Below are 14,918 nucleotides of genomic sequence, written 5' to 3'. Positions count from 1 at the left end.
AGCAAAATCAGTTGGTAGCAATTGAAAAACATTTCCATCTGAGGACGATGCATGGGCCTTGGTGCATGAGCTTAGGGGTACCAAGCAAGTTCCTGGCGTTGCAAGCTTGCCAGCACATCCTATGCTCACCAGCAACTGTATCAACAACCGCAGCTACCACTGCCAAGTACAGAAGTGGTACTGGAGAGTTCACTATCCTCCCCTCCCTAGTGATGGTCACCATCCTCTGGCTGAGGCAAACCAGTAGGACACACGGCGGAATGGGCAGAGCTGTTGCCTGCGCTGTAGGATCTCTGTGGAGAAGTAAGGCGGCCGTCACGAGCGCTCTTGGATTTCATATGAATCGCAGTCAACCTAAAAACTAAGACCTGACAACCCAATTTACACTGTCAAATACTTTACACTACCCAGAGTAATTCTTTACACACCTTCAGAGGCCAATAAACAGGCTAATCATTTCTCAATTTGATTATTACACTGTCAAGACCAGGGCAGGATATACTTCAGGATGTCATAAGAAACAAAGATTAAGACGACAGGTGGCATGTTCTTTCCCAATGTCAGTACTATCAGTACAACCCAACACATCCTCATTATCACAACACCTCATAAGGGCAACTGCAATTAACAGGGCTGATGAGCCCAATGGTGTTTAGCACATAAGCCTCTGAGGCCAGGGCAGGTATTTGCTGTGAAAAGACACAGCTGTAGCATTCCTTATATCAGAGACCAGGACAGTCATGCTCTTGCCTCTCAATCACCTTATTCACACATCTTCAAGAACAATGTCTATAAAACAGCTCAGCAACACTCCTTCCCATTAAAATGAATAAATCACTGGGAATGATCCTTCTTAGAAACAGCAGCCTAAAATAAAATTGAGAGATCCAGATGTTTTTTTTCACATGTTATGATGCCATTCTTCAAAATGGCTACAGCGGCAACTTCATAGGTGGATTTTGTTAATGTACAGATTAGTAATGGAGGCAGAAATTGATATACAAAGAGTAAGGTCATAAAACTTCTATTTTTCCCTCCGGCATTTTTTTAAAAGCAGAACACAAGCAAAATGTATATATGTCTAGTATTCTTTCACCCAACACAAATAAATTGAAAAAAATTAGCCAACTAAATAGTAAGCACAAAAAAACTAAGCTTACTAAAAAAAGTTTATAAGACTGAAATAATCAAAGAGGAACAAATACAGAATCACAGAAAAGTTATGTTAGAAGAGACCTCTAGGGCAGTGGTCTCTGAACTGTTTTGATTGCACAGTCCTATCAGTAAAAACTTTTTCAGCATGATTCCCCAATATATGTATATTTATTTATTTACAAATTATATACATGTACTACTGAAGTTCTAACATTTTCTTCTTGCACCCCAATGGACTGTCTTGCACACTGCCTGGGCTGTGCACACTCCACTTTGAAGAGTACTGCTCTAGGGATCATCTAGGCCAGTGCCCTGCTGCACTAACTTCAAAGTAAAAATAAGTTGTTTGAGACCCTGGTTTAGTTTTATATATCACCAAAGGCAAAGATTCCCCACTCTCTTTGAACAGGAAAGTGCTTACAGTTCTCAATGTTGAAAACATTTTTCTTATGTCCAGTTAGAATTTTCCTTGCTGCAACTTTTGACCATTGCCTCATCCTTCTGCTGTGCAACACAGAGAAAAGCCTGGCTCCGTCTTCTCTGTTATTCCATCTATAGCTGAAGAGAGCAGTTTGATCTGCCTTCTCTTGCTTAGCCTTTAAGGTGAAACAAACACAGTTCCCTAAGCTTCTCCCTGTGTTATAAGCTCTAGCCCCCCAAACTTTTTAGTGTGTTGCTGTGCTGGACTCTCTCCTGTTTGTAAATCTCTCTCTTGTACTGGGAAGGACTCAAAACTGGACAAAATATTCTAGATGCCACCTCAGAGGTGCCAAGTCAAGGAAGACAATCAGTTCCCTTGATATGCTGGCTGTGCTTTTACTAGCCTAGCCTGCACAGTCAACCTCATCACCAAAAGGAGGCACCACCAACTCACTGTCAACTTGCTAGCCGCAGGAGCTGCATGGCCCTTTCTGCAGTTGCTCCCTAGCCTACCTGTGCCAAGACCGTACCAAGACACAGTTACTGCATTCCAGGTGCCCAGGTTCACATTCCTCTTTGTTGAACTTCACGAGGCTCGAGGCAGCCCACTCCTTCAAGCTGTTGAGATTGCTCTGAAAGGCAGCCCTGCATATCAGCTGATAATGACAGTTGGGCCTTACTACTGGGCCTGGATAAGGCTGCATCCCATGCCATCATCCATATTACCCATGAACATGTTAAAAAGTATCAGACCTAGTATCAAACCCTGAGGACCACCATCTGTACGTGCCAGTTAAATTTCAACCAACTGACCTTTTACTTCCCACTGAACTAGTCGTTTTTTTATCCACCTTGCAGCCCACAAATCCAGTCCCTACCTTCCTTAAGGATATCTTCCTCTCCCTATCTACCACACTTCTTTCATTTTCTCCTACAAATATGGAAGTCTATGCTGAAAGCAAGATAAACGACAATAACTGCTCTCCGTTCACTCACAGAGCCAGTTATTTCATCACTGAGGCAAAGTGGTTAAGCGTGATTTGCCCATAGTAAATCCATGTTGGTTATTCCCAATCACACGCAGCAGTTTCCATTTCTCAACAAGCTTTGGCTTTCCCAATTCCATCCCTGCATGCCCAGGCAATGTCTCTATACTGCTCCTTAGCAGTCCATCTTCTACCTACCACACACATCTTTTAGTATGAGGTCAGGAGTCCTCTGTTCAAACCGGCCTCCTGTTATGCCTGCTTTTTTTCTTGCACACAGGGATAGTTCTTGTACTTTGAGGAAGATGCCCTGGGAGATCAACCAGATCTCCTGTGTTCCTCTGCACTTCAGGGCAGTCCCGTACAGGATCCTGCCTGCCAGTTTCCCAAACAAGCTGAAGTCCACTCTCCTGAATTCGAGTATTTTTATTTTGTTATTTGCCATCCCCACTTTCTCCAGGGTCTTAAACCCTATCGTCTCATGGTCACTGCAACTAAGGCTGCCACTATCACATCCCCAACCAGTTCCTCTTTATTCATGAGTAGCAAATCCAGCAGAATGCCTAATCACGTATCCCACTACCTACATAAAAAAATTGTCTCCAACACACTCCAGAAATCTCCCTGATTGATTGTGCTCCATCTGGTTGCCCTGGGTAACTAAAGTGTATTTACAAACAACTATTTTTAACTCCCTCCCTCCCATTTGTTTACAATCTCACATTAACAACAGTTCCTCAGCACTGTGCTGACCACCAGGAAGCCAGAAAAATGCCCAAGAATCCCTTCTGTTGTTGGGATGATTTTTAGCCTGAGAAATCTATTGGGTGAACTGTGATTCCTTACACTGCAGCATGGATCAGAAATATTTTCTTGTGACCTAGGTGGCTGGCCCCAAGCCATTATCAACAGACAACGAAAGCACAATGCAACATCTTGTGGACGGGACATGGAAGTTGAACAAGTTGGAAAATTCCTACAAACACATAAGATGAAAAAGAGGACTGTCTTGTGAGCAATTCACTAGCAGAAAAAAAAAGGTAATTTTTCAGCAAGTGATTTAAGCAGTTCTACTCTTCACTTCATTGGAATAAACTTCAACTTACCTATTTCCTGTATTATTTCAGTTCACAGGATTTTTCTTTTAAAAACAAATCAAAGTAAAACAAAGGGGATATAATCTTATGTTTAGTTATCAAGACCTATTTATTGCACATAAGTCTTATGATTAAAAAGTTGGCCAACTAAGTACCATGTTGTTCCAACAGAAGAAAGTACTGGCAGCTTTAACAAAAATCAGATAAATCCATGCCTGTTTGTGGTTCAGGACTGCAGGAATTCTGACCTTGATTCTGTGCCATAGTCCCTTTACACTGCTCCACCAGTATAAAGGGACTCCAACCCAGGTGGATCTATTCGGTAGGTTGTGATAGTAGGGAGTCCCAATGCTCTAAGACCTTATAGGGGCTCTCAGAGCAGTTCTGAAGCTGATGAAAAGGTAACTGATATTTGACATATTAACAGAGAGAGGAAGATTTGCTAAAGCTCCCATAAAAGAAACCATATCATTAAGCTGTTACAATCATCCCCACAGAATTATGCTGTACACCTGAAAGAAATTGGGGAAAGAAAATCAACACACAACCTGTGATCCTAAAAAAGCATCCATTTATTTAAAGCTTGATCAATACCTGGTCCAGGGGAACTTCTACACGAGTATCTTCATCTTCCTGCACTTCAGCTGCTCCCCACATTTCAGACCCCTCTTCTCTGGCTTTGTAAATATCTTCACCTACAATGGAAAAGATACAGAGTGGAAGGAAGTGAAGTCCAATTGTGACACTGTGTGGCACAACTGCTGAACTGCATTCAATTTTGTTTCTGAGAGCAGGTTTCCGAGCTGACCCACCATTCCCTATGCAGTTCTTTTAATGAAGTTGTCAATCTCCCGTTATTGTTAATTTGTTTTCCTTTCATTTTTAATAACAAATACTTACATGCTGCACCATTAGGGAAAAGGAAAGGGAATGGGAAAGGGAAAGGAACAGAGACTGAATAAAACCCTGTATCTGAAGTTCCTTCACTTCTGACAAAGGTCAGGAGTGAATCTGAACTTAAAACATTACAACTTATGCTTCTATTTCTACAGTCAATCATAGTACCCTCTAGTAATTAGCATTGTAACACACATCTAGCAAATACCTCAGGCTCTGAACCAACAACAAACATGGTGAACCAGGAAAGGAGTAAAAGATTAACAGAAGCAGTTGGGGTTAATGCTACTTCCCACCCCTGCGCACGTGCAAGTAGAATTATAGCTGAAACTCCACATCCACATCAAAAAAGCACATACTCCTAGCTAACAAGGTTAATGGCTACAATGATATTCAATTTTGCAAAGATTTTACACCATTTAGTTTGAGTAATTTTTTTCCCCCAAGTGTAAGTAATAACTAGGGGCCTTTGAAGTTTCTAATACAGGTCTTTCAGTATCAGCTAACTAGGAAAGTGAAGACAGGTACATACAGAAAACAAACAGTTCCCAGGTGACACACATTACTCTCTCCCTTCTCCCCAAACTGAAAACAGCCCAGAAATTAAAAGCACAAATTACTCCAAATCATCTCCCCCTCTCTCTTCATTTAACTAGGAAAGACAGATGGTCCTATGCTGATGTGTTCATATCCGACATAATGAGTAACTACTAATTAGAAAGAGGAAAAAATATTTGTGCTGTTCTGGACTGCCTCTTAATTCTTCATAAAGCATGTGAACTTGATAATACCAACTGACCGTGCAAATTGATCTACATTGCTAGACGCTGTTAAATAAACAGCCTTAGTGTAGCACTGAACCATTCACAGAATCATTGAGGAGGAAAAGTAATGGATAAAAAAATAAGACTCAGAGAAATCCAGAGTCCACCTGCATAAAACATCAGCATTGACTACTCTGGAAGTTACTTTTCCAGTTACTTTCTCATCACTATGAGAGCCAAGGAAAGAGTTTACCCTGGGAACAAAATTCTGAGGCATACCATACCACTGCAAATGGCTAACTGAGGGGAGGTGCCAGTTCATCCAGATGGCCTTAGATGTCTACTGACAGGCCACTGACCAGACCACCAGAAATGAAAGCCATTCTCACAGTCTGAAATGAAGAGGCATAAATGGGGGAGCCTATGGAACACCACAGTGATATTCCAGAGTGGTACTGCTGGCTGCATCTTAGGAGACTGGTTTTCTGATGGGCATAGCAGCTTGAGTACCTGAGCACCAGTCCCGCTGGAACCTCCCCACCCTGCCAAAAGATCTATACTACTCATCCTCTGAAAGTACCAGTGTTGGAAATACCACAGGGTTCTTAGCATCATTGGTTGGATTCTTATCCTAAACATCTCACACATCTTGAAAAAGATCCCATCTTCATACTTGGAAATAATAACTTTCTTTTCTTGATTTCTTTTTTTTTTTTGTGGATTATTAAATATAATGCATCTGTTGTAGTATGTTCCACTGAAACCAACTAAGGACATCCAATATTTGCTGGCAGTATGGTAAATCTTGGACAACCTATGTGTAGGTTTCTCACTACAGACCCCCTTTGCCGAGACAGGCTTTTTTGACAATTTCAGCAATAAAAATATGGAGCAGTTGAGAGTAGCAACAAAATGCATCCGAATGGGTGCTACTTGTACTTTTTCAAATAATCAGTGCACTTCAACTTTCCCATTTTTATGAGCTCCCTAAGGGGCAGAAAGTTCTGTTTCTCTTACCTGATATTATCATTGTTGCCTCTCATCGTAGACATTAGATTGAGATATAGACCACCACCATATTCTGAGAGGAAAATGTAATGTGTTCCTTGAAAGCCACTGTGATGACTCTTCTAATTCAAGGCCTTCCCTTAATTACCTAAGAAAATAACCTTGTCCTAAATTCCTTGGCTCACTGAACTACAGAAAGTCAAATCAGTGTCTGAGACAACTGCATTTAATATCACCATCCTTCCTTTTAGACTCTGTAATAACACCTTTGCCTTCAAGGTCCTCAAGTCCTTCAACCAAAATGGGGATTGTCTGGCCTCTAGAGGTAAAAGGATTTTGGTGCAGAGGTAATTCTCATCAGGTTTTTCTCCGGCAGGGCAAAAAAGAAGTAGTACAAGGGAGATGAACGTGTGTTGGCCCTGGAAGCCTAATCCACAAAATTAATCTCAAGAGTTGAGGATTCTCAATTTTAAAGCACCTCTCCTTAGAACAGTAGATCAGCCTTAGGGCTATGCTGAATAATCCAGAAAAAGGAGACAGATATGTAATATTTTCAAAAACCTTAATCATGAAATCAGGAGGGAGTGAGGGAGAGGGAAGAAGACAGCAAATTTCTACCCAGGTCATGCAACCAGCTTTCCCATTCCAAACAGTGTACCCAAAAAGCTAGTAACAGGGGGATTTCAAGAAGCAAACCCCGAAATTCCCCATGGGATTTTGTCCAAGCACTTTCTAACAGGTGTCTGCTCAGAAAGCTGGTCATAAATTAAAAGAGATTAGTTGAAAAGAGCTCTGCACAACCTTCCAGCATCTCAAGGATACCACTGTTCATTGTCTTGCATGGAAAGCACTCTAAAGTGAAATAGTGAAATAGCATTCCTGCTCTTCCACAGAGTCCAGGATGCCAAAACTAGATGGCAGTCTGCAATGGGAAAGAATAGCAACCACAGAAGTAACCAAAAATCTTCAAGGACAGTGTTTATAGACAAAATGGGAAATTATCCCATTTTCAGAACAGCTGTATTCTTTGAAGAAAGCAAGTAGTTAAAGAATAGCATATTTCAAATGCATATAACACAAAAGATTGCTAGCTGGTTTCTGAAAGGATGGCAGAAAAGATTTGTTGTCAGAAAAGGAAAAAAAAATTATTTAAGGAAACAAGAAAATTGACAAGAAATGAGTTATTTACCTCTGCACAAACATGAGAGCATGGAAGACAAATGTCCAAAACACATGTACCATTAACAGTCAGGGAAGGAAGAAAAACACTTAGGTCTGAAATGTGCCAAAGCAGGTGAAAAAAAAATGACACTGACTGAAAAATGGGAAAGTTGTAACACTTGAACAAATAAAAAATTCCAAAGAAAATGGTGAGGAATTAAATTAGTCTTACATTAGGATACATACTCTTGTCTTTTGGTACCAAAAGTGAAAAGACATACAAAAATTGTAAAATAGTTTACAAAAAATTAACTTGATTTAATGGAGCATTAAGAAAATAGCTTAAAATGTAAACATTATTAGAGTTGCTACTCTCCTTCAGCCAGAAGTATTTACACTTTTTGCATGTGAACTTACAAATATCTGGAGGAGGGCAGCTGAGTGAAAGGCTATCATATTACTTGTTTATATGATTCCGCGTCAAGATCTTGTCAGCAGGAGTTTGCAGACCACATTAATCACTACTATCAGTGCTGTCAGTTACTCAGCACCTCCCAAGCAAATGTGTTAGGTTGGGTAATTTTGCCTCATATTTTACAGGTAATATTTCAGAAATGTTTTTTGGTTTTGGAAAAAAAAAGCACAAAAAATCTTATTGATGCAGCATTTCACATATCTGAATCATTAGTCACTTTCTACACACGGCTCTAAGGGAGCAAAAACCAAAGCATTTTAGAAAACGTTATAAATGACATAAAAAAAAAAAAATTGCAAGCCTTCATTCTATATTGTTATGGGCTTATATTGCAGTCTCTTCTGAAGTTAGAAATAAACAGCGTATCTTACTGAAAAGAGAATTCCCAGCACTTCCATTAGATGGAACATTTATGCCTGCCCCAAATGGTTCATAAAATACTGTAGATTAAACATGTTCCTCATACAAGAGCTAGTTCTGATTTTCTGTGCCTCAAACTAATTGAAAATTGGCCACAGTCAGGGTCATGGCAATGTTGGGGCAGAAGAGCTCAAAAAGGGGGTAAGAAAGGAAGGTAGGTCCAAGCCTTATAGTCAAGCTGTGGCATACTCTACCCATTTGCTCCTAGTTGAGTAGAATACGATGGCAGCAAAGGATTCAAGGGCACTTTGAGCTCCAAAATGTGTCCCTACAGCTTTGCTGACAAGTATAAATCAGAGGATTTATTTCAGTTAGGTTCTCAGTTCTCCGTACCACAGTAAGTGCTGCTTATGTCATCAGGCCAAGCAAAATATTTTTGAGAGTCTCCTGATCTTCTGTAAGGATATTTTTCCATGGTGTCCAGATAACCAGAAGAGACTGGAATTTTTCAGGTTTTGCCAGTCACTGTGTGAAAACAGACTGTCTTGAGCTAAAGATCACCACTATTTTTTATACCTTATACAGAGCGAAGTGAGGTAACCTACACAAACATCTCCCATTATTTCTGATTGTTTTAAAGCGGGGTCATGTTCAGTGATTCAGGCAAGAGGGGGAAAGAAGAACCACAGAAGGGCAAAGAACAGATCACAAGAGGGAAAAGGCATTCAAGAGGAGCAGCCAACTGGAAAGAGAAGATATGCAGAGGCTGGAGGATGTGGACACAGAGGGAGATGATGAGGGCCCAGTAATGTTAGAAGAAATGTGTGGAATGAGGAACTGTACAAGAGCAAATAGAAAGATGAGGGAACAGGGGTGGAAATTAAGGGGAGAAATGGGGTCCAGCACACTGGTAGGAAAGCAGAAACATGGGTTACATGCAGGGGAAGGGTAGAAGCTTAAAGGAAGGAGAGAGGAGGAAAGAACAAGCCAGCAGGTACCCATGCCAATTTAAGCTTCTTAGAAGAATCTTCCTTCACAAAAGCCTGAGAAGAGGAATGTCATTTTACTGGTACCTATCTGCAATTGAATTTCTATGTTCAGATACTCCCACACATACTTGTTTGTGACAGAGGTGCAGCAAAAAGCAACAATGAAAAAATGCTCATTGTTGTCAGGTAAGTATTTTCCTTGATTTCGTATTTATTCCTACAACAAACAATATTTAGAAAGACTCTGGATAGTGGCTCTATGGTTTTGGGGAAAGAATTCTTACAGCATTTTTTGGCTTCAGGCTGAAGGAATGAATGAAAACTGCAACTGCAAGTGCTTTCCTATGGAGCTTCTTCAAGAGTTATGCTCTATCTCACCTCCTCTCCAGCTCCGTAAACCCACAGAGAGAAAGACTGATGAAACCTCAAGAGGATCCAGACTGCTTCAAGCTCTGAATTCCCCAAAGCCTTGTAAGGGTTACCAGGAAAGGGAACGCTTGGAGCTTGATAACAGCTCTACTGAAGAGAGGTAGCTAATGTCTCAAAAAAGTGGTGAACCAACTCAATCTGCCCTAAGCTGTTGAAACACTGCACTTACTTTATGGCTGACCTCTACAGCTAGCAGCAATGGAGCCACAAAAATAGCAAGAACAAGAGAATATTTTCAGCAGAAAAAGGTGGTGAAATGACATGAGGGAGGATGTTCTCAGAAGGCTTAGCTCTTTGGAAGTGAGGTCCAGAGGCTATGGGTAGGAGAAAGGCAGAGTGGTCAGGTTTGTGTCAAAACCTTAGAAAGGACGATGACTGATAAATAGGGTGTGGGGTTTCTCATTTTGTACTTGCCCAAGGTCTATTTCATAAAGATCATTTTCTGTCTGATGCCATTCAGGATTTCAGCTCGAATCCTTCTGTACACTTTGATAAACAAGTAAAGTTATATGACTTTATTAAATAGTAATTGAGTTATATATTGAACTAACTCATAGGAAATCTATATATTTTAAATAATTAAGCATAGCAATTAATGGCTCTTGTATAAGCTCCTTTCCTAACCAGGATTAACTGTAAAACATTTATTGCAGTACAAATTACAACATTATACAGTCATTAATGCATTTCAAATTTTAAACTGATTGAAGTTTAGCAGTAGGGATAAAAAAAAAAAATCATTGTAATAATAGCCTGCCCTGAATATTTTATGGAAATCAGAGGCATTTACTAACTGCAAGCTCTGTATGTAAGCAAGGAAGTTAATTTGACTATAAAAAAAAAATAATGTGACTTACCACAGAGGCTGCCTCATAAAAACGTTAAGACAAATTAAAAACAAAATGTAAAAAATCTGTGGCTCATTAAGTTGAATAGATTGCTATGAGGAATAGGGAGGACATGCATTTATGCCTATCTACAACATAATTTTATTTTCTATTTTGGGGGGGGAGGAGGGTGGTTTTTTTTAATTTCAAAGTATCACTGTTGTACAAGGCTCATTTCCAACAAAAAGCCACTGCCTTGGTGATAGGTTTGCATATGCGTGAATGCCTGTGACTTCTGTTATCAAAAAGTAATGGAATTAAAAATAAACTGGTAGCAATATACATATGAAACTGCTGAGAATATTAGAAAATACATATTTTTCTTCACCTGATACTATTGCGGCCTCAAGCTTCTAAGCAATCAGTTCCTCTCTTCAGAAAATATTGACTTTCTAATAAGATTTCACACCATTATAGTTTGCTGACATCTGACTACCTCAACAGAAACTGCAAAAGGTGCTTTTAGAGGTTGACCTTTATAGAGCAGTCTCCTTTACTGATAGGAAATGTGGTAATGCTAGAGCAAAGGAAAAGCTGCCTTTGTCAGCTGCAATAGCTCAGTCACCTTTATACATAAACAGCTACAAAAATAAAGGACTGAGTGTCATAATATGAGGTTTTTTCTTCCTCCTCCCTACTTTGGTCATTCACCTTATTTATTCTCTGTGTTTCTAAGCATCTAATTTATTCCTTTATTTAAGTGACAGATCATTAATACCATTTGCATTTTGAAATTAATAAAGCAGCTCCCTTTTAGCCACATCTTCTTTAATTCCATACTTGTTCCAAACCCCAGCCTTGTCTTGGGTACAGCTGGGTCCTAAGGGCTAAAGTGACACAAAGCAAATGCAAAAGCCCTGAAATATCTGTCCTGGTGCAGTCATTCCAAACTGAGCATCAGTATACCTACACTCCATCTTGCAGCAAGTTAAGCGACATGGCTTTCCTGCTGCCAAGTACTATTTGCCTGTTTTATGTTTTGTAATGTATTCATTTCACTAAAAGCAAACCCAAAGAAGCTCACCATGTGCTCAAAGAAAAAGGCTGCAAGGTTTACCATCATCTTAGCTCCCCACTGGCGTTAGAATATTCTCGCTACCATGATGCAGCACTGTAACAATACACACTAACAGCAACAAGGGTTCTCATTTCTTGTTATAAATCGCAATTTTATCTCCTATTATGAGAGGAATAAACCTATAGGTCCTGTAAAATCTCTGCAATTAAGAAACAAGATGATCTCTCTTTCTTCAGCACAGTTTTTGCCTGCTTTGACAACACAGCAGTGATATGGTCTATGTGTCTCTGTTTTAACTGTAGAGAGTTTTTAATCCTAAAAGTTGTCAGCAGGAAAACATGGACAACAACAGTTTTAGCTCACAATGCACCGCTGATATTCAGCACTTCAGGTTTATACTGTTTGGCAAGCTCGTAATTTTATTGAAAGCAATTCAGAGCATGACAGCAGGCGCGGCTGCCATACCTGATGTTCTGTGCAGCTCTCCCTTTAATTAAGGGTTGGCCTTTTTCTTCCTTTTTTTAGCCAATAGCAAAAACAGGACATTGAAATGCTTGCTAACTTCTAAGACCTCATAACTAGATCTGAAAAACTGTGGAGTGGCTCAGCCCATCTCCAGTATAGCACTTTTCCAAATCATAGAAAGAACTCAAACTTCACATTGTATTATCTCTAGAACTTGTTTTATAGTTTGGGTGGGGGGTTACTTTGCAAGCCATGTGAACACAATTAAACTACTGTATTGGAATGAAATAGGCTTTAAAGTGAGGGTGCTCCCTTACAAGAATTTTCCACTAAGCTTCTGAATTTGCTACTTTCCTGTTCAACTTCCTACAACATACTCTTTACAGAACATGGCACAAACCAACAAATAAGTAGGTTTGTTTTTAGTTTTTTGTTGGTTTTTTTTGTTTTTAAACTGTAAGCCAAGATGCTGATAATCAAATGTGCCTTTGGTGTCACTTTCACAAGCCCAAATTCTGCTGAACCAGCTGCACTAGTCTAAGCGTTAAACTTCACATTTCCAGTTGCAATTACTGTTACATATAATATATTCAATATTATTTAGGTTTCTACCAGTGCAATGAGAGTCCAATCATAACATTAATTGCATGCCTTATAGGTTATAAAAACCAAAGCACCACCTCACAGTCTACTGGATTTGCTCTAAGAAGTGTTGAATTTAAATCTCGCACAAAGAGCTTTCAACACTAAGAAATTCTTTAATCATCTTGATTTGAGAGGATTATGACACGGATCAGTTGTAATATGAATGGCATGCTGGTGAAATTCTCAGTGTATTAAAAAAAACATTCAAAGTAAATACATGGCTAGCCCAGCTAAACTCTGCTGGAAGATTAGGTTAAGCTTTAAATATGCTATGAGCATAATTCTTCAGATGTTAAGTCCCAGGAAACAATCACTTTCAAACACGCTGGCACTCAAAAGAGAGAAGATTCAACATAACTAACTGTTAAATTGGCAGGGAAAAGGACAACAAAGAATACGGGATACATTTTCTACTATGAATATTTTCTTTTCATCTATTTCTGTACACTCCAAAATGTGCATGTGTAAACTCACTGTGTGGTTTATTGGTTTCAGATTAAAATAAATCCCACATCAGTGACAGCCAAATGCAGCCAACTAAAACGCCAAGAGTCTTTTTCACTGTCCATCAGGAAAACATAAAATAAAAATCATAAGATGGTGATAAGTGCTTCCTTTACCCAATCCAAAGCCTTTGAATTTGAAGGAATTTTTTGGAATGAACCTGCAAAGCCAGCTGAGGAACTGCAATGAGCCTTCAGAGTAGACAGTGGAGCTATACTGATCAAAACAGTACTTGGGAGCAATCATTATTGCTGTGTTCCTGGGGCTGGCTTCTTGCTCTCCATCAAAAATACATCTCCATTTCAGAATAAGACTCCTCACTCTAAAATGGAACTGAAAACATCATAATTCAAGACAGGAATTACATACATGATACATCCAATATTTCAGCATCTGGTCGAAGCTAGATTTCTAATTTCACTGTCAACTGAGAGAATGGGCATCTCCAGACACACTTGTCTCTCCTTGATGGCTGGAGCCCAGCTGAATTAATCCTCTAACCCTCATACAGTGGGAGGTAGGCAAGATGCATCTTGCCCTCAACAAGCTTCCAGGAGCAGTGGGGATCTGAAAGTGTACCATGGTCAAGAAACCTCTAGGATTTACTGCATCTTTCTTGTTGCCACGGGGAAACAGATTGAAACAAACAGCCTCTCCAAATAAACAGCCTTTTCTCAACTTCTGCTCATGCCCTCTGAATGGACAAGGCAAAGGTGAGGCCAAGTACACTACGGCTGGAGTCTTTGCAAATAATCCTCTTTTAGTTTTTGCTGTGTAGAGTTTGAATGCTATTAGCCTGAGCAGCACTTTGGCTAACAGCCAGTAATGCAGACGGACAATGGATGTGCTGAGAAGTCTGCTGTGCTCATGCCTGCTCTTACTTTTCCTCTTCACCCCGCAAGGGCAGAGCTCACAGCTTCGCACTTGTGGACAAAGATTCAAAGAGAACAAAAGCACCACTTGCACGCTTCACTCAATTTCTGTTCCTCAAACATATGTTTGAAGCAGTCTTCAAAAAGCACAAGCAAACTGGGAAAAAAGCTGCAATGCTCCCTTCCATTAACTGAATCTAGCTGAAATACTGACCGTATGGTACTAGCTGCCTGCCTAAGAGGGAAGTGGCATCTCATATAGTCATCTCCAGGTGAAACAGAAGGGCCTTAATACAGAATAAACCATCACCATCACCAGCTTTTAAGGCACTTTCATCATCCACTTCAGTCCCACTAGTCACACAACCGCTGCAGGAGTCCATCTTGCCCAGAGACAAGGTAACAAACAAGGACAGAGTGAGGGAGAGATCCTATTGACAGGGAGACATTTCAGAGCACTAAAAGCATACACGTTAGGAGAAGGGGAAGAGCTTGCACTAATACACAGGGCAACAGCCTGTCTTCTGCACTTTCAAGTTGGACCAGATGTTAACGCAGGTCTTCGGTACATGAAGAAATATTGAAAACAACAGGTGAAGAAAAACAGTACCCTTAGAAAGCAGCATGTACCCTTCGTCTGCCCTCTGGATCCTAACATACTGTCCCAGCAGTATAAGCTCCTTTCACACCCAAAGGGGAGCACAATGGGTCCTCAGCACGCATGTAAATAAACCATATAAGCACAGGATAAGTACAAATATGCACGCAGCATGTCTGGGTGCCAGT

General features: G+C 40.1%; 1 protein-coding gene across 1 annotated transcript in view; it reads right to left on the bottom strand.

The window, feature by feature from the left end:
• DCDC2 (doublecortin domain containing 2) overlaps window positions 1-14,918 on the bottom strand; it is a 66,997-nt gene that overhangs the window by 8,652 nt on the left and 43,427 nt on the right. The window contains exon 8 of the mRNA XM_010564441.1: window positions 4,253-4,353. Within this exon, the coding sequence (XP_010562743.1) occupies window positions 4,253-4,353 (101 nt within the window). The remainder of the gene's footprint in view (window positions 1-4,252; window positions 4,354-14,918) is intronic.

Source organism: Haliaeetus leucocephalus, unplaced genomic scaffold (assembly GCF_000737465.1).
Source record: "Haliaeetus leucocephalus isolate CR32 unplaced genomic scaffold, Haliaeetus_leucocephalus-4.0 Scaffold179, whole genome shotgun sequence".
Taxonomy (NCBI): Eukaryota; Metazoa; Chordata; class Aves; order Accipitriformes; family Accipitridae; genus Haliaeetus; species Haliaeetus leucocephalus.
The sequence above is the reverse complement of the archived record's forward strand: the minus strand, read 5'-3'. Positions and strand labels throughout refer to the sequence as shown.